The 19,296-nt window shown below is 32.7% G+C and overlaps 2 protein-coding genes across 3 annotated transcripts; both read left to right on the forward strand.

Annotated features, from left to right (window-relative positions):
• The first annotated feature begins 388 nt into the window (after positions 1-388).
• LOC115442651 lies at positions 389-8,153 on the forward strand. 2 transcript variants are annotated; one of them, XM_030167758.2, is made up of 7 exons: positions 389-616; positions 728-918; positions 2,309-2,457; positions 3,361-3,506; positions 4,970-5,223; positions 5,713-5,877; positions 7,725-8,153. In XM_030167758.2, the coding sequence occupies exons 1-7, from the start codon at positions 430-432 to the stop codon at positions 7,971-7,973; spliced, it is 1,341 nt and encodes a 446-aa protein (XP_030023618.2). In that variant the 5' UTR covers positions 389-429; the 3' UTR covers positions 7,974-8,153. The 2 variants fall into 2 exon arrangements, with proteins under 2 accessions (XP_030023618.2, XP_037297484.1); XM_037441587.1 differs by lacking the exon at positions 5,713-5,877.
• A 159-nt stretch (positions 8,154-8,312) lies between these two features.
• Positions 8,313-13,211, forward strand: LOC115442650 (CRAL-TRIO domain-containing protein C3H8.02). Its single transcript, XM_030167757.2, has 4 exons — positions 8,313-9,972; positions 10,364-10,573; positions 10,849-11,060; positions 12,480-13,211. Exons 1-4 carry the CDS (start codon positions 9,817-9,819, stop codon positions 12,574-12,576), a joined length of 675 nt encoding a protein of 224 aa, XP_030023617.2. The 5' UTR covers positions 8,313-9,816; the 3' UTR covers positions 12,577-13,211.
• Positions 13,212-19,296: the final 6,085 nt, after the last annotated feature.

A 19,296-nucleotide genomic window follows, 5' to 3' on the forward strand; every position in this document is an offset into this window, starting at 1 on the left:
GAGCTGGAGATATTTCTAAAGACCTAACCGCTTTTGCTAAGGCCTTCATTAGTAAGTTAAAGATATTTTAGAGACTAATTTAGGATTTATTTTTGTCGGTATAGGATTATTAAGTGACCGGAGCAACGAGGAATGAAAAAATCTCATGTTATGACTAGAAGCAACAAACAAAATGAAAAACCCACAATATCTATCACTACACACAAGAACACTTCAGTGACACTGGAAATAATGTAGTCACCGCGGTGATGTAGTACATTACAAATAATCTGATATTACACATCGATTGTAAAAACTAGCAAGTCGATTTTCCCGAAGTGAAGATATCAAATTTAATTATTACGTATAATCTCTTAAATAGAAACGCGATAAACTGATGTTATAAGACCATATATTTGATTTTCAAATAATCCATTGAGCCGTGTGAAAATGAAGCGGGCGGTTGTTTTGTTCTCAGCCCTGGTGTTGGCAGTGTACTCACTACCTTTCAGTTTACCAGAGCCCGGGCAGCTGGCCTTGTTACTTAGTGAAGATGATTTTGAAGACTATTTGGACACATGGCTTGAAATTGAAGGAACAAAACAGGCAAATATCCTAAGAAGTTCAAATCGCAATGGTAAATGTGTTACACAATATTAATTATAATAACTAATTATCTACCTTAAGTCTAATGACTTAGATAAGCAAACTCGTATTATTTTATCATTTATTTTGTTATTTATTTTAGGTTGTTCAATAAGGGTTAACGGAGATCTTGGCCAACCCCAGCCAGTATACTTACAAGGAAACAATTACCTCATACCCAGTGGTAATACAGGAATCATTCACCTTAATACAGGTGAGCAGGTGTACCTAGCATGCACTGGCTCCAACCGCCTTCTTAGGCATCCTAATATATCTGCCTCTACTGCTACCGGCGTAAGTAATTTTGCAATTGGTTGGCAATTTATATTAATCGTCAAATCACAACGGCCTTTATAATTATAACTGAGGTTACTAACTACTTAATAACTCTCTGAATTCTTTAGACCTGTTAACCTGAGTAACATGAAGCCCTAATATTTAACGCAAGTACCTGCTTTGTTGATCACGTCATTTACTTGCACACTGATCCCTCATGTAAAAGTACATACATTGTGATCTACTTTTTATGTTTATCATTCCTATCTTCGTATGCATATCTACTGTATTAAATTTCTGGATTTTCCACGTAACTTGTTGACATAAATAATCACTTATACAAACAAAGATATTAAACATGACAGAACATAGAATATATAAGAATATATGCGTATTACATGACGAGAAAGATATTTGAATAATACTGTCACTATTCTGTTAGAGCAACTTTTATTTGCTATTTCATTACAGTAGCGACGTAGAAAGATTTTGCTACTTGAAATATTTTTTAACATCAAAAACAGACATAAGCAGCTCTAAAAGTAAAGTTTAAAATATTATAGATAGCAATTATAAAAAAAATAGAATAACATAGCTGGTAAATATCGCGACAATTTTGAATGAAGATGCAAGACTTTTTATATTTTGTAACTATCGATGAACCAACACAACTATAAATGTATATAAAATAATGGAGGATGTTTTGAAACATTACTTAAAAATTAATCTATGACAATACACACATGTTGTCAATGCGTTTTCAGGGCACTTAGGTATCTACACGGTTTCTATGCCTTTTCAGCGCACACAAGACTTAAACATACACAGAATCTCGATTGCATAGCGTTTACTATGCGATTGGCGTGCGTCATTGGTTTTAAAATAGTTTGTTTGTAATCTGCATAGGCTCTTAGTTAAGAATTTTTATGATACAGGAATACATACAGGTGATATGTTTACGCATATTGAATTGTTAATATTGATATAGCCAACAACTATAGGGAAAGTCTGTGTATTGTGAAGGTAAATTATATGAAAATTGCTAAATGTCGCGCAATATACGTTTAATTGAGATTTATTATTACATAATAATATTAAATAGATAATGTTCTCCATCCCGTAATGAATAGAGAAACATACAATTTGAAAAAGAAATGCGTTGTAACCTTCTTCCAAAAGTATCTAGAGTGAGGACCACCAGTAATGTCTTTTTAATGTCTTTTATTATCTAAGTACAATACTTGTTGAAAATATGTAATGATAGTACCTATTGTAAATGAATTATTATTAATTGATTGATAGTACTACCCACCCAAGTACAGACAGTTTGCTGGATCATTAATGCTAATTATCTGAATCCTTAATTACCGGATCTCTCGTTAAAGACAATTGCTATACAATATTTTAGACTGCAACATGCGTGAACAACTCATTAGTATCTGGCGCTGGATGGTTAAATGGACACGGAGAGTTTGGTCAGATCACATGTTCTTCGCATTCGGAGCATAATGCTGAGGGGACGCCACAAAGATGCTATAATAATAATTTAGTTATACGGTAAGTTATTTAAACAAAACTGTGGTTAATATTGGCATAAACATAAGAAAACATTATATGGTTACGCCCATATTCATAAACGTTATTTATGTAAGGATGGAGCATTTTTACTATAACAAGTCTGTTTCTCAGGTTCGTTTATCTGACAGCAAACTAGATTAAAGTTGTATCTCAATATTAGTCAATCACAACGGCTCTATGTCTACGCACTGCGAAGGCTGCCATGTCGTCACCACTGAGAAACAAAATTGTTTTCACAGCAATGCTCCGTACTAAGATAAGTAACGTTTATGAATACGGGCATAAGTCTTTAAATTTTTAACACTTACATAATTTCATGCCTCTGACACAGAAGAATTTCATCGAGTTTTTTTCCGACTAATAATTATTATGTATGTAGTATGTACCGTATTGGTCGTTATTGGTCTAGCTAATAATAATTTAATCAACCAACATCTAAAGAAGCTCTGAATTGGTCGTTGGGTCAAAAGCCAGATGCTGAAGGCAGTATTTCTGTTACAGCACGTATTGTGAGGAGGTTCCTCACTTTAAATCTCTAACCACGCGTGGTTTAGGTCTTAAGCCTGACCATCGCAAGGTGATATTAAATATTTTTATAGGCCTTGATATTTTCAGGACATTTATATAAATCGGTAAAAAAAAAATTGATTATAAATTAAGAGTTATAATAACTTGTATTTTAGTTGGTAATCTTTCACATGATAAAGTCTCAATGTGATAGAGGCAAAAGCATAAACACAGAACGAATACTTAAATTCATAATATTGATATTCAAATCTTCGCTCTGTTCAAACACCCTTCTCTCCGTATTTCTTCGCGCCACCAAACCGATTCGTAGACAACACAGCCAATAGTATAAAAATATTATTATTGTTATTTTAGGGTGGGCTTCATTGTTCATGGAGTTTTCTATCCACTGTACTGGTCTTGCTTTGATCAATATCGTTTAGAAGTATTGTACGTGTGGTATGAACAGAATCCTCAGAACGCCGCACATCAAACCAGCGTGGATCGACCTAATTGGTTAGGTAAGAATATATTGATTTAATTCTGTATTTAAATGCATATTATAACAATATAATCACTATCTCCGTTTAACTTCCCCTTATAGTACCGTAATAACCTCTTCTTACCTCACATTAACATACCCTTTCTGGCCTGTTGAAGAAACACAAAAGGCATTTAGCTTGCTTGTTGCGATGGCTCGCCAATATTCAATCAACTGTGTTTTTGAAGTTCTAGTCTCGGGTAAAACTGTTTAAAAACTTCCAAAGGAAATATTAACCGGCCTGGGAATTGAACAGAGGTCGTTCGCTTCCACACACCGTAGTCCATATAAGTACGCTACAACTTAATTAAGAAAACCAAAGTATTACTTAGTAACTTATACAGAAACACACATCACGCATTAATGTCCGAAGGGGTACACAGAGGCGCAACCGTCCACTCTTCGTCAAGTGTGTTCCGCATTTCAGGCACAAATTCCAGATTCCGGGATAATATTGAGCAAAAAAACCCAAAAATCACTTTGCCCGACCCGGAATCCGAACCCTGGACCTCAGAGCGCTGCCGTACCGCGCATACAGTACTACTACGCCACCGAGACAGTTTCTTAGTAACTTATAAACCGTATAGAATAAAGAATTCACCAATTTCAGTACTAATTTCAAGTGAAATTAATGTCTAACTTACAGGACAAGATATACTTTAAATCTTTAGGACTTAATTTCGTAAAATTTTCAATTTACCAATCGTTAAAAACATAAAAAAATATACTATTACGTTGCCTATGACGAGGCTCATGAAGTAAGATTTGTATTAAAGGACAAGGCGAGTAAACCGTTTGGCTACTGGTAATTCGGCTACAACTGTTTATGAAATAGTAGCAATAATAATCTGTACTGGAATAATCAAGGAACATAACAAAACATTAGCTGTTCGTCACCTTGAAGGCGGACACAATATAAATGAAGTATCTTTGTCTCGCAAGAGAACAATACACGGTTACTTGTCGGTCGAAATTCATAGATGTTAGTAACTACTTAATGCAAACGGACTCTCGTATATAAGAACTATTAGAATTTGGAGACTAAAAGTAATGAATTTTTTTGTTTGAGTGCTTAATCAAAAAATAACAATCTACTTCTTGTAAGTTCTAAGTGCCTATCATCCTGAATCGGAACAATATATACTGTTTTTAAAGACTACATTCAAGTTGAAGTTCTTAACTTATAAAACATTTTAGTAGGTACAACAAATTTCAGAATTGTTCCAGCAAAAGGTTTTAACTTCTTACTAAATCAAGATGTTGAAGTTGTATAAGTTAGGCTGAATCTCGTTTCACAAGTAGGTACTGGTAAATTTACGGATCATTAGTGCATTCGAAAACTTTTACATTTCGCGAGGTTTCCTTATCCTACAGATCATTAGAACGTTTATAAACTTTTCCATTTTGGGAGGTTGTTAAGATAGCCTTAATCTATTGTTATAGCTGGCAGTTTCTTCCCTGGTGTGTCGGTCAATAACATGTACACGCAAGCTCAACAAAAGACCACTATCGCCAAACTAGTAGGCACTGATTTGGCCAACAAATATATTACAAGTACACAATATCTAGCCCGCGGTCATCTCGCAGCTAAGACAGATTTCATTTACGCGACCGGACAACGCGCTACGTTCTACTTTATTAACTCTGCCCCCCAATGGCAACCATTTAACGCTGGGAACTGGAACTGGCTTGAACAAGTAAGTAGGAAATATATACATTGGGCATATTAATTAAGGATCTCGGATTAAAAAAATAATAATAACATCCACCTGGTTTTGTATATCACTTTTACCTACTCGTAAAAATAAATTTTGAGCTAGGTTTTCAAATAAAAACATTTAAAAAATAAAACAGAAAAAATAAATTGTAACACCCATCGAGATTGAGATAAAAGTAAACGCAATTTGTTTATTGCCCTAAGGTCCCTACATCTATTGTCTAGGGACTTAACTATCTGCAAATATAAGAAATGTGTATTTTAAAACATTTTCTTTTATGTGTGTGTGTTAATACATAACGGCGAAGTATTATATTACGTAAAATGTTTACATCACAGCCAATTTTTTCTTTTATACGTGTGAGCTTGTGTACTTGTGGTGATTAATTTCTATCAGCACAAGCAATTAGAGTATTCGAGTGGTTCACATACAGGCTACAGCTGTTGTAAAAGTTATTACGATTTTTAGAATCTTCGTAAACGTATCGGAGAGGCGGGCTACAATACCATTGTATACACGGGAACATTTGGCGTTACACAGCTACGTGCCCAAAACAACCAACTTGTGGACATTTACTTGTATTATGACGTCAATAACAATCCTCAGATTCCAGTGCCACTTTACTATTATAAGGTAAGAAGACAAAAGAAATTATGAAGCCATAATGCGTCCACCTGCCATCTGCAACTGACTGCTCTGGAGATGTTTTTATTTTTTTCAGTTTTAATAACACGGCGATAGGCACTAGGCATAAGGGCTCATTTGGTTCTCATTCAGTACCTATAAGTTAAGATTTCAAGATGTTGTATTGACAAGTTGGAATTGATAGATCACCCATACTGCAAAGATAATTTTAGCAACGATACTTATACGGCGTAATATTTTCTTAAAAATGTCTTATCGAAGCCTAAATGGTAAAATTTCGTAATAAATTAATTTACAAGTAGGTAACTATTCAATCTGGATTTATATTGGTCGTGAATCGAATCATGTACAATCAATATCTACCAATACCTAATATCAAGATCTACTAAACAAAGCCCCTACGTAGGTAACGATCTTGTGTATTATGAATAGGTTATACATCACATCGTATCGGCTGTAGATAACCATCCATAGGTATAGGTAGATAGATCTTCTTGACAAAATGGAAGGTCTAAAATCTAAAGTAAGTCTGAATAATACACTTAGTATTGAGACCACTAAGTATATTTATATATTAATAAGTATATTATACTAAGACTGGCATTTATACTAAGATAATTTTATTTTGCATTCAAAAACCTGTCTTTTCACAAATAATCTAACATAGGGCAATAACAAAATTTACCAATTAATTAGGCATTGCAACTTTCAATTAACGATTACTTTCATTAAAGCTGTCCATTCAACCGCGCTAAATAGAGACGGCCGCGTGCAGTTCTGACTGACCTAGAGGACGAAATCACTCGGGCCATTCGTCGTAAAAACTAGTACCTGAAACTGTTACACACTACAACTGCAGTTACGTCCTCGCCGCCAAGGACCTCGCCGCGTTCGCCGTTTCCCCGACCATCCTTATATTTCCCGCCAGCGTGCCGACGAATACGTTAGGTAATGGATATATAGTTTAGTACGACCATCCCATAATCGTTAATATCAGTGGCCGTCTGAATGGGGATTCGTAACCCGTTAGTGAGTTGCCCTCAGCAGTCACTCACTTCTGAAGGGTTTTGAGCGCTTTTAACCGCTTGTCGGTCTAATAAACGTATGTCAGGTTAAAAATAAACTAGAAAGCAGTTAAAAATATGTTTTTCCGTTTTCCACAATAGCACTACTTGTAGCCTTAGAATAGTAGAGACGTGTCTAGAGAGGCGAAGAAGTTATACCTGAGGGGGGGGGGGGAGTGTCACCCTCGTTATAATAACATATTTTAAAAATGGTACATCTCCTTATCCCATAATTGGAGAGTCTGCTCTACATCACTGCCACCAATCATTCTATGACACAGGAAACTAAACGATTTTCCCCTGCTCATCAGTATACGCTTATTTATTATTTGGTCGGTACTTATGTTGTTATACCTACATAGATTACATAGCTTAATATCGAAATAAATGTAAATATAGGTACATATTTCTTGTATTACACAAAACTAGCATTACGAATTAATTTATGAATTTACTAAATGATGGTCGCGGCTTCACCCGCTTAAACAGGCCTTCCCGATTCGTCTACCGAAATCTTTACCATTAAAAAGAACCCTATGTATTGAAGACATTGTCTATCCGTATGACGAATTCGTTAAGGTATTTATGTGTTTACCTAATTCTAACACACTTCCAAACATTTTCACAAACTTTCGCATTTTTAATAATAGTCAGAAGAAGTAAGATAAAGAATGTTATTTAAAATATTTATGTATAAAAATAAATAAAAATGAAATGTTTTTCCTAAATATAAGCTAGTCTCAAATTTTAACTATGTATTTCTTTGTTTAGGTCGTGTACGATTCTTCTCGACGTATAGGCACTGCATTTGTCGGCGTCAACAATCCATATTATACTGAATCAGAGATGAGGACTCTGCAGTTCTGCACCGATCGGTGTAGGAATAATTCTGCATTTAACTGGATCGGCTGGCAACCCGACCGTATCGACCTCGGCTACAGTTTCTGTTGCACAATTAATGACTTTAGAAGAGTGGTTCCCCATCTACCTAGCTTTACTGTAAATGGACTATTGTCATAAAATGTCAAATATAAATTACGAGATTATGTTTGATTACGTTCTGGTAATCCAGAAGGAAACTTGGTTTTCATAATTTTAAAATTTGTTTTCAATGGGCCGACTCTACATATATCCCAATTCTACATAATTTCTAACTCACAAAAATCTATATTACATAACAAATAGAAATACAATAAATGATTTGTATTTTATTTTTTTTTTACCTGCCGTAAACCTTTTTTAGGATTTCGTAATTAAAATCTCTTTTTGTCGGTCTGTTTGTCTATCTGTCAAGACCTTATTAAATCTCAGGAACGCGTAGAGCTATCAAATTGAAATTTGTATCAAGTATTCGGACCTGTAGTCTCATTCAGCTCTAAAAAAATTAAACTTGTAAGTCAACGCGATTAACAGATATGGCTGTGGCTGTCGTATGATTTCGCATATTTGAAATTTCACAAAGGAATAAAAACGTACAAGGTACATCTCGTTGACTTGGAATAATGAAACTTGGCAAGAAGTAATGTTTTACAACACATACAAATGAAACAATCTGAATACCTTAAATATGTTTTTAATAACAAAAAAACAGCGAATTTACTTACTATTACAAACTTATTTTTAGCGGTTGGTGCAAATAAACCATGTCTAGGGATCGAAAGGCAAAGTTAAAGCTAATCTGAGACTCTGCCCTTGCACTGTATATCGAAGAGAATATAATCACTACGTTTTATATAAATTAGATGAAATGAAAATGTATGCCTTACTGGGAAAATATGTTAATTTAAAAAGTATTGTTTGAAAACTTACATATTTATTTTTTCATCAGTGATTTTATTCCACTCATCTATACTATTATATAAAGCTGAAGAGTTTGTTTGTTTGAACGCGCTAATCTCAGGCACTAAGTACTGGTTCGAATAAAAAAAATATTCTATCTGGATAGCCTATTAACCGAGGAAGCCTAGAGGCTATATTAATTAACTAGCTTTAACACATTATGACCAATAGGAGCGCAGCATCAATGGAAAATGTTGCGAAAACGGGAAAAATGTATTCCTTTTGAGAGCTTCCGTTGCGTGCGCTGCGTAAACGGTTAAAGTTGACGTTGAAACAAACATGTATGACGGAATTGTTTCTCTTAAAAAGTGATAAACATAATATATCATACAACAAAATCCCCAGCCGTATATGTCTGCCTGTCTAAACGCGATAAACTTGAAAACTACCCAATGGATTTCAATGAAATTTGGTTTAGAGATAATAAGATCCTAGAAAAACCTACTTTTTATACTTACTCATTTATGGTAAAATAATCCCGCAAAATTTGTGGTTCTGACTTCTACGGGTGAAAATGTTTAGGGAGAAGGGGCAATTAAACAATGTCTCTATTCTATTTGCTACAATATCTATATATTTTCCTATATGTGAAATTCAACAATGGCAAAATCTTTAAAAGGGAATTATTCGAGGATTTCTCTATTGTGTTTTACAAAGACTTATTCATGCTCTGAAACTTAAATGTGGTATACACCTGTAAAGGCATTTCATACGATAAAAATACTCGTATTGTTTTATATCGTTATATTCTTTTGTGTCGTTAGTCTAACATGGTAACTAATAAATAAAATAAAAGACATTCCACTGGCAATACTAAACACCAAAATGTCATTTATATTAATTGTCAAATGTTACAACTACAAGTCAAAAAGTACCTACCTATTGAATAATGTATTTTTTTGATTATCTTTTTTGATAACAAAAAAAGTTATTGATTAAGTATTAGATTTTCTTTATATTTTCTTTAGATTCCAAAGTGTATATAGTAAATAAAATTTATTGGTTATAAGTGTCAAGGTAAACCATGGCAGAGGAACTGAAACCAGTTAACGAGGATGATTTTAAACAGCTAAAAGAACGCATGAGCTTAATTGCGAGTGCAGATCCGGCACAATATCATAATGATTTTTCGCTTAAGAGGTATTTAAGAGCTTTCAAGACGGTCGACGCAGCCTTCCAGGTCAGCAAAACCACTTATCTCTTCTCTGTTACTCGGAATATTTCTATTGTATATCTTACTTATCAATAACATCTATCTATTTATCAAATAGGGTTATTGTTTGAATGGTTTTAGAATACTTAATTTATTTGTGTAGGTATAATTCCGTAATTTTCTATTCTTCCATATTTTCTTCCATAAATTCTGTTTAAAAGAGGAATAATTGCTTTAGTAAATCAATCTTATAATAAAAAATGTATAGTAAATAAATTATAAAAATAGGAGATATTATTAAAAGTCATGTTACCTATTCCACATTCAAGGTTTGTGTTTTATTTTAGATGTTGTCACAGTCACAAGGCTCTCTGTATTTAGTAATAATAAATTATTTTTATCGTTTTTTGTATTCCAGGCTGTAATAAAGACTAATAAGTGGAGATCGGAATATAAAGTAGCAGATCTACAAAATGATAATGAACTTATAGCAAAATATTCAGACAAAGCCAGGGTACTCAGACACAGGGACCTTGTGGGACGTCCTATAGTGTACATACCTGCAAAGAACCACAGCTCCAGTGATAGGAATATTGATGAACTAACTAAATTCATTGTGTATTGCCTGGTAAGTGTATTGCAAAATTATATTAAATATAATATCATAAATATGTTTCACCACTATATGTTTGATCAATTTCAATATTAACCTGTGAGCAAAGGTATCCTGTCATCAGATTTTGATGGTGGCTTTCGACAGTTATTCTCTTTTTTTCTCAATGTATGCTGCCTGAGTATATGCTGTTATTATAGAGACACACAGACAGAGTGTGTTCTCTCAACATTATTAACTTTTAATTCAATTATAGTTAGTTAAATTTATTAAGTTTCTAAACATTACAGGAAGATGCAAGTAAAAAATGTTTTGAGGAAGTTGTGGATAATTTGTGCATTGTATTTGACCTGAACAATTTCACCTTGTCATGTATGGACTACCAAGTTCTGAAGAATTTAATCTGGCTCTTGAGCAGACACTTTCCGGAAAGGCTTGGTGTGTGTCTCATAATTAATGCTCCAACATTTTTCTCTGGATGTTGGGCGGTAATAAAAGGATGGTAAGTGTTATTTATGTTTGTATTGAGTCTATAAAACAAGGAATAACACTATGTCAATAGTATTAATAGCAGAGATATTTTTTTTTATTTTCATATATTTGTACACTGGAGGCAAACAATCATAAGTCATATTAACACTTTGACAGCCGAAGGTTTTAAAACGCGCCTTCCCTGGTTCGCCGGCGATTTTCGCCGATATTGTAACATGTATAAAATGAGAACCATCAATGATGAATCTATAATTCTTTTTTTATTTATATTATTAACTTGTTTATTTTTAGGATAAAAATAAAAAAAGATATGTAAATTAGTTCTTTTTATTTAGAAATGTAATATAAAAAAATGGGTTTTATGAAAAAAAAAAATCAAACATGATCTTGTTTGCCTGTAATTTGTGTTTATGTCGTATAATCCTTGCGTGTATGAAACACTTTGAAGCAAGGATGGTAGCAAAAAGGCACGTTGCAGTCTGGGCAGTAAAATATCGTTTCTATGCGTCCTCGTTTGCCAGTGTTTTTCTTAGAAATGTCTGCACAAACTTTACACACTCTTGCCACTTTCTCTTTTATTTTCGCTGCTCATCCTTTCGAGAAAGTGCCTTCCCACTAGTCTGGTACTGCTGCCTACATGGTGTGGGCCACGTGAGGGTCCTGGTTCAGCCTCTACTATACCAATACACGCAGAACATGGACCGCGGACGTCGTTTCAAAATAAACACTAGGAAAGTCAGTCACGTACTGAGAACGTGATCAGCGTCCTGAGGCAATATACCTGGGACGTACTCTGCACGTAATCGGCTGTTAAAGTGTTAAGCGAATTATTCAGTGCACATGTTTTAAGTCATAAATTGAACAATATTCACATATTTCACTTGACAAAGTAATTGTGTGAAATTGTAAATAAATGTGTATTTATTGTTAGTATTTATTTTAAGTTAATGGGTAATATGTTATTACAAAAAGATATTAATAATTATATAATTAGCTAAGTAATAATGGCATGAGAATAATATATCTCTGGTATACAGATATGTTTGTACTAAAACAATTTTATATTAATAATTATTATGTAACAAGCTCCATATTCTTAATTTTATATTAATTGAAATCTTTATATATTTAATATGATCCTCTTATAATATTAAAGCATTTCTTTCGCACAATTAAAATTACTATTCTTAAATTGTTTTCTTGCTCGAAACAATGTTGAGGTAATTGAGTAATCGCAATGCTAATTAAACAATTATGTCACACTTAAAATGATTGATACATATCTTAATTACTAATCACCGTTATCTTTGTGTAATATATATAATATTGATGTAAATTTGTGTGCTTACTACATAAAATTATAGAAGATAGAAATGAAGTAGAGTATTATATAAAATACTTAAATCTACTCTTCCATAATATTTTTCAGGTTGGATGAAAACACCGCAGGAAAAGTAACTTTTGTAAACTCTGAGATGGACCTCTGCAAGTACCTGATACCTGATATCTTACCTACAGATATGTAACTGATTAGATAATATATACCAATCTTATCATATATCTACAGTTTTAGATTATATATGTATAGGTATAGTTTGTGTCTATGTATATGAACTTGAGATATAATTTGATGACTAAAATACATATAAAAATTAAAAATATATATATAATATTGATGGGTGCAAAAAACGTAATGTTATCAACAAACTCGAGAATTTTCTATTTTAATGAATTTTTTCTTTAATTGGCCTCCTGGTAAAGTGAAAATTTACCAGTTTTAAAAAGACTTTACACCTATCAATATTAGTCAAGAAAATATGCTAGCATCAGATTCATGATAAACCATACACCAACATCAAGTAAGATTGTATTTGCATGTATATTGCTAAAAACATTAAAATAATATAAATTTATTTCTAACATCACTTAAAATCTATAAAATATTTTTGATATATTAATAAAGGTTGGAAACCCTAAGGCCCCATTATCTCACATAATACCGGTTATTTAAAAAAAACATCGTAATTTGTTCACAAAAAAACTAAGATTACTCTACTGTTAAAACTTTGCGTTGTTCTATGAGTTTCCTGTCATATCGTACTTATCATCACTGAACACTGTTTGAACTTCGAACTGGAGGTTATCAATGATTTTTTATATATAGTCCATTGAAATGTTGACATTTTTTAGGCTTTACCTTGCGTTTTTTAGAGGATGCAATTTTATTTTTTTGAAGTGTAGGGGAGTCAGTCTAAAGCTAAAACCAAGTTTGTGGGGTCGCCACCCTTGTCCCACGGCCGCCATCTTGAAAATAGGGGTTGAAATGGTTTTTACGATATATCTCTTAAACTATTTATCTGACAAAAAAAATGTATGACCATTTTTTGTTGCAAATTAAATTCTCTACAACTTTGGTGTAGTAACTTTTGTCGTAGAACTATAAATAAAAAAGTTATAAGCGAAAATGTTAAAAAATTCAATGTTAAGCAATGTCCATTGCAACGTCATCAGAACGTGTGTTTATACGGTTCATAATACTTTTTGTACTCTCATTAATACCCAAATACCCAAGGGACCATTAGGGAACAAAAGAACATCTGCCTGCTATTATTATTATTATTTCTAACCTCTCTTATTGTAAGAATAGCTGATAATATTGTGTTGAAGTTGTCGTTCAACTTATATCTTTTAGTTGTGCTACATACTTCTGTACGTGCGGATGTATTTTATTCTGTTTTTAATTGTGAAGACGATTTCGAATGATTTTAGACACGATTTTAACTTTAGTGAAAACTACTTTTTTTTATTAGCATTTTGACTTTTAAAAGTCAAAATACTAATAAATAACTTACTTACGACAACTTCAACACAATATTATCAGCTATTCTTACAATAAGAGAGGTTAGAAATAATAATAATAATAGCAGGCAGATGTTCTTTTGTTCCCTAATGGTCCCTTGGGTATTTGGGTATTAATGAGAGTACAAAAAAGTATTATGAACCTTATAAACACACGTTCTGATGACGTTGCAATGGACATTGCTTAACATTGAATTTCTTAACATTTTCGCTTATAACTTTTTTATTTATAGTTCTACGACAAAAGTTACTAGACCAAAGTTGTAGAGAATTTAATTTGCAACAAAAACTGTTTATACATTTTTTTTGTTAGATAAATAGTTTAAGAGATACATCGTAAAAACCATTTCAACCCCTATTTTCAAGATGGCGGCCTTGGGACAAAGGTGGCGACCCCACAAACTTGGTTTTAGCTTTTGACTGACCCCCCCTACACTTCAAAAAAATAAAATTGCGTCCTCTAAAAAACGCAACCCCAAATGTAACTTTTCAATGGACTAATAAAATAATTGAAATTATTTATTAATTTGTCTTTTTTAAATGCGTCATATTGCGCCACATTATCAGCAATCTGTTACTATTTTGTGCAGATGAAAAAAGGTTTTAGCTTTTCAAAAGATTTGAAATAATGGGTTCTTTAGTGGTACATAATTTTTTTTATTAATAATTTTCAAAATTGACATTCCGAATATTGGAGTGTTGAATACTCCATATCCATCAGACCGATCCCACCTATGGATGTTACATCACAAAAAGTAGCCTATATCCTTCCTAGGGTCCCAGTCTATTTCAATACCAAATTTCATCAATACTATGCCAGTAGTTTTCAGAAAGACGTGGCTAGAGACTTTGTTTTATATAATACTAGCTTTTGCCCGCGGCTCCGCCCGCGTTATAAAGTTTTTCGGACTAAAGTTTTCCGTTATAAAAGTCACGCTATATATTTTCCCGGGAGCCTATGTTCTTCCTAGGGTCTCAAACTGTCTCCATACCAAATTTTATCCTAATACGTTGGGTAGTTTTTGAGTTTAACACGTTCGGGCAGACCGATGCAGCGGGGGACTTTGTTTTATGATATATTTTTGTAGAACTTTTTAAGAGGAACAATCCCGTCATACATTATTGTTGCATAACTTTAACCGTTTACGCAGCGCACGCAACAGAAGCTCTCAAAACTAATAAATTGTCCCCGTTTTTGCATCATGTTTCATTACTGCTCCGCTCCTATTGGTCATAGCGTGACGATATATAACCTATAGCACTCCATGAACAAAGGGCTATCCAACACAAACATATTTTGTCAGTTCGAACTGGTAGTTCCTGAGATTAGCGCGTTCAAACAAACAAACAAACAAACAAACTCTTCAGCTTTATATAATAGTATAGATTTAAGTATAATAATCTTTATTGTCTGTACCCATATGTACATGTCAACATTTCAATAAAGATTATTCCTCTGTTTTATATTGTGAATGTGTACATAAGACAAGGACTATGCCTTTAGGTGTGTTGGGGGTAGACAATATCGTTTTTTCTCAATATCAAATCGAAACTGATATTTGATATCGGATTTCGAAACTATATGTTTTCTGAAACTATATATTGAGAGATACGTTTAATATCAATAACGTCTACATGATATTATTCCATATAGCATATTGTTTATCGTAATACGATTTATTTATACCTGCATATATTTATTTATACGTGGATAACAAATAACTATTTTTGATGAATATTTTTATATTTAATAGTGGCATAGAGAATCTTACTCGAAATACTCCATATCGAGCAATGTAGTTATTCGCCCGATATATAGTTTCAGATTAAGCTAATATCCGATTTAAGATATAACATCGATATACCTAAAGATTCAATATCTATATACTATTTGTATGACCCACTAAGTTAACTTTATATGCAAGTGTTGAAAATGAGTATTGATAGAAAATTGTGAGAAAGTCAAAGCAAACATGCGGCAAGTAATTGTCTTGTTTTAGAACTTTAATAAGTTATATATAACAGATATTTTAAAGCAGATGAATTCTATAGACCATCAACAATGCAGACATATTCAAGAGACAAATAATGGTCGCTCAGGCAATTTGACTCTGGACTTGAATGGGCTGATCCGTTCTCTATTTCTGATTGTATATAATAAAACAGACTCTAATTACTTTATTTTCAAAGGAGTTTGCAAATAGTTCGTTATTGTTGGTTTGTGTTCCACTGCGTTATACCAATCGGTATCCAGACTTGCCAGTTTATAATAATTATTGTTTTAATAAGACAGTTGGCGCGTAATAACGCTTGGTCAATTACATAATATTCTAACTTTACTATCCAATAAGTATAAATTTCAATTCCCTCAATATTTATATAATTTATTATGGTTAAATAGAGCTTATATTATCTAATGAAAATTGTAATTATTATAGGTGCAATTTCAAACTCTTGCCAGAATTTCTGTTGTATGGTATAAGTATAGAGAAAATTGTTTCCGATAATTTATGTAAACAATATGATATGAAGAGAAGATATAATCGTTTCAAATTCAAATTGTACTTTTACGGTTTAAAGATAAAATTATAGTATTGCAAACAGTTGCAATGACAATTGCAAAATATTAGCTCGTCTGTTAAACAAAGTCGTTATGTTTCAAGCCAAACCAGGCAAATTGTCTTGTATTTAATTTAATACAAACGCTATAAAAGAAATATAAGGGCGATATTTTAATACCAGTAGAAATATACAAGGTTTTCTTGCCGGTCTAAAATAATTCAATAGAGTGCATCTACATACGTAATATAGGAGTCAGTATGAACACTCAGCGCTGTGGTTCGCCCCAACCGAATTAAAAAACGTTATCAAATAATGCATTGTTAGAATTAAAAACTACGGCCATATTAAAATGTTACTGACTGCATTGGCTTAAAAGCTGCTCAATGTTATGACATCAAACATTCACATTATTTTATAGGTAATGCCATCCACAAAGACGCGACTTACCTCATTTTTAGCGGAGGTGCCGCGGGGTAAGAGCACTGAATGAAACGTCATTCGCGAACCGTCAACGGTTCGATGTACACCAGTAGCAACCAAGTAGTAATCCACGTTGCACAAAACTTTAAATCACAAAAATTGCTCTACTTAATATTTGAGTTATTATTTATTGTAATTTTTAAATGGACGTTAAACAAAGATTTGGAAGTTCTTTTAGCTTTAGATCTCGTTACCCTCTAAATAGGTGCCATTTTAATTTTATTGGTATGGGCCTTTGGAATATAAAAATGCAGTAGAGAACACCGCAAAACCAAATAGAATTAGAATGATTACATTTTTTGGTGTTAGGTTTCGTATAGCTTCAACTTCCTTCTATATTAAGAAACTGCAGTTGAACATTGGACTGAGGATGTAGACTGAAATTCCTCAAAATCACATAGGATTATGATGCTATACACATGTACACTTACCTACACACCATATAAACATTCTATAATCTATATGCTTACTATTTCAATTTTACTTCCGTTTATATTGTCGCCCTATTATAAATTCGGTAATATTATTTTATACTAATCTAAACTTTTTTTTTTCTCTTCTCACTTTATCATGTACCCTAAACTGATTGAAAAGAGCAACACCAGAGTTTCTTGCCTGTTCTTCTCTGGTGAAAACTGCTTTCCGAACTGGTGGTAGAGTTAATATTGACGGAATCTAAATAATGTATAACATTTTACAGATTCAAATAAATCATTTCATTTCATATATAAAGCTGAAAAAATATTTTAGTGTTGAATAGCCCATTTATCGAGGTAGGCTATATAACACGCTGTAAGAGAATAGGAGCAGGGCACTAATAAAAATGTTCCAAAAATTGGAAAAAATATTCCTTTCGACAGGTTCCCCGTGCGCTGCGTAAACGGTTAAAGTTACCCAACAATCATATATGACGGAATTGTTTCCCTGAACAAGTTCTAAAAAATATATTATAAAACCGCATCTGTTTGCCTGTCGAGCGATAAACTCAATAACTACCCAACGGATTCAATGAAATTTGGTATGGAGATAGTTTGAGACCCTGGGAAGGACATAGGCTATTTTTCTATACCGAGATAATAAATAGAGGGACGGGACGCGAGCAAAAGCTAGTAATAACATAAAATATTTACACCAAACACGAAATGAAACAAACAATAAAATTGAAGTAGAGCACTTTTCCAGTTGATCATTGCACTCTCTAGTGATTTGGTTATGTATCGTAGCATAAGCGATTATGGAAAGTAGAGGGGCGCATCATTGTGAATGACATTACTAATATTTATTTTATGTAGTCAACGTTAATGTTTGCATTTGTTACTAATATAAGTAATTGTTTAATATTATATTATATTATTATATATTTTATAGCCTCTATCAGTGTTCAAAGAATTTATTGTCTAGTCATTAAGTGCTTGTTAATGAATTAATGTTTATATATAAGTGGTCTTATTTGTGTAGATACTTTATTGTTTTCATGGTTTAATATGTAGATTAAGCTACAGCGTTTCTTGTTATAATTGACCGTCGCTAATAAAAGTATTTAGCTTATATGAGATTGTGAATAAAATTCTAATAGTACCTTCTGATATATCTAGGTACAGGTGAAAATTATAAATATTTTATGTGTATCAGCAGTCCAGTAAATAAAACACATGAATCTTCCTTACATTAAATCCATTTTCATGACTCCTTTATTTATATTATATAATTACCTAATTTTTAATATACAGATTACAGAGATGAGGATATGAACAAGTGGGTAGATATTTGTTAAATTTTTTTAAACTAGTCTGGTAAACATAACTTACTTAAAAATTAATATAGGAACTTTTGTTTCCAACTAATCCAAAACTATTACAGTTGCGACAAATTGAAATCGAAAAATAAATTCTATTTTAAAATAATAATAAGTGGCGGGTAATGACCCGCTACTCAAAAACGAACGGGGTCTAAATTCGGAGTAATATTTTATGGTATTTTTCTCTCGGTTTGCAAATAGTTACCCTACATCCAAACACTTTCCAGTATTAAGGCTTTTTATAATAATGTACATAACTTTAAGATTAATAAGGTTTATGTATTCTACATCCTATATTCCAGTTTATTATTTTAACATCAATGCATCAAGATATTGTAAGAATTCATTATTATTGAATCAGTTAAGACAGTCTGTCAAACATAAAGTATACCCATTACCCACTGGAGCATTAAGTTATTTGTTATTTTCTAGTCGTACGCTAAAAGCAGGGCCTGATTTGAGTGGGGGCCAGCTCGGCAAATGCCCACAGCGGCACAATTATCGTCTAGTCGCACGGAGTCATAAATTTACTCGTCTAGAAGCGAAA

This window comes from Manduca sexta, chromosome 22, assembly GCF_014839805.1.
Source record: "Manduca sexta isolate Smith_Timp_Sample1 chromosome 22, JHU_Msex_v1.0, whole genome shotgun sequence".
Classification (NCBI taxonomy): Eukaryota; Metazoa; Arthropoda; class Insecta; order Lepidoptera; family Sphingidae; genus Manduca; species Manduca sexta.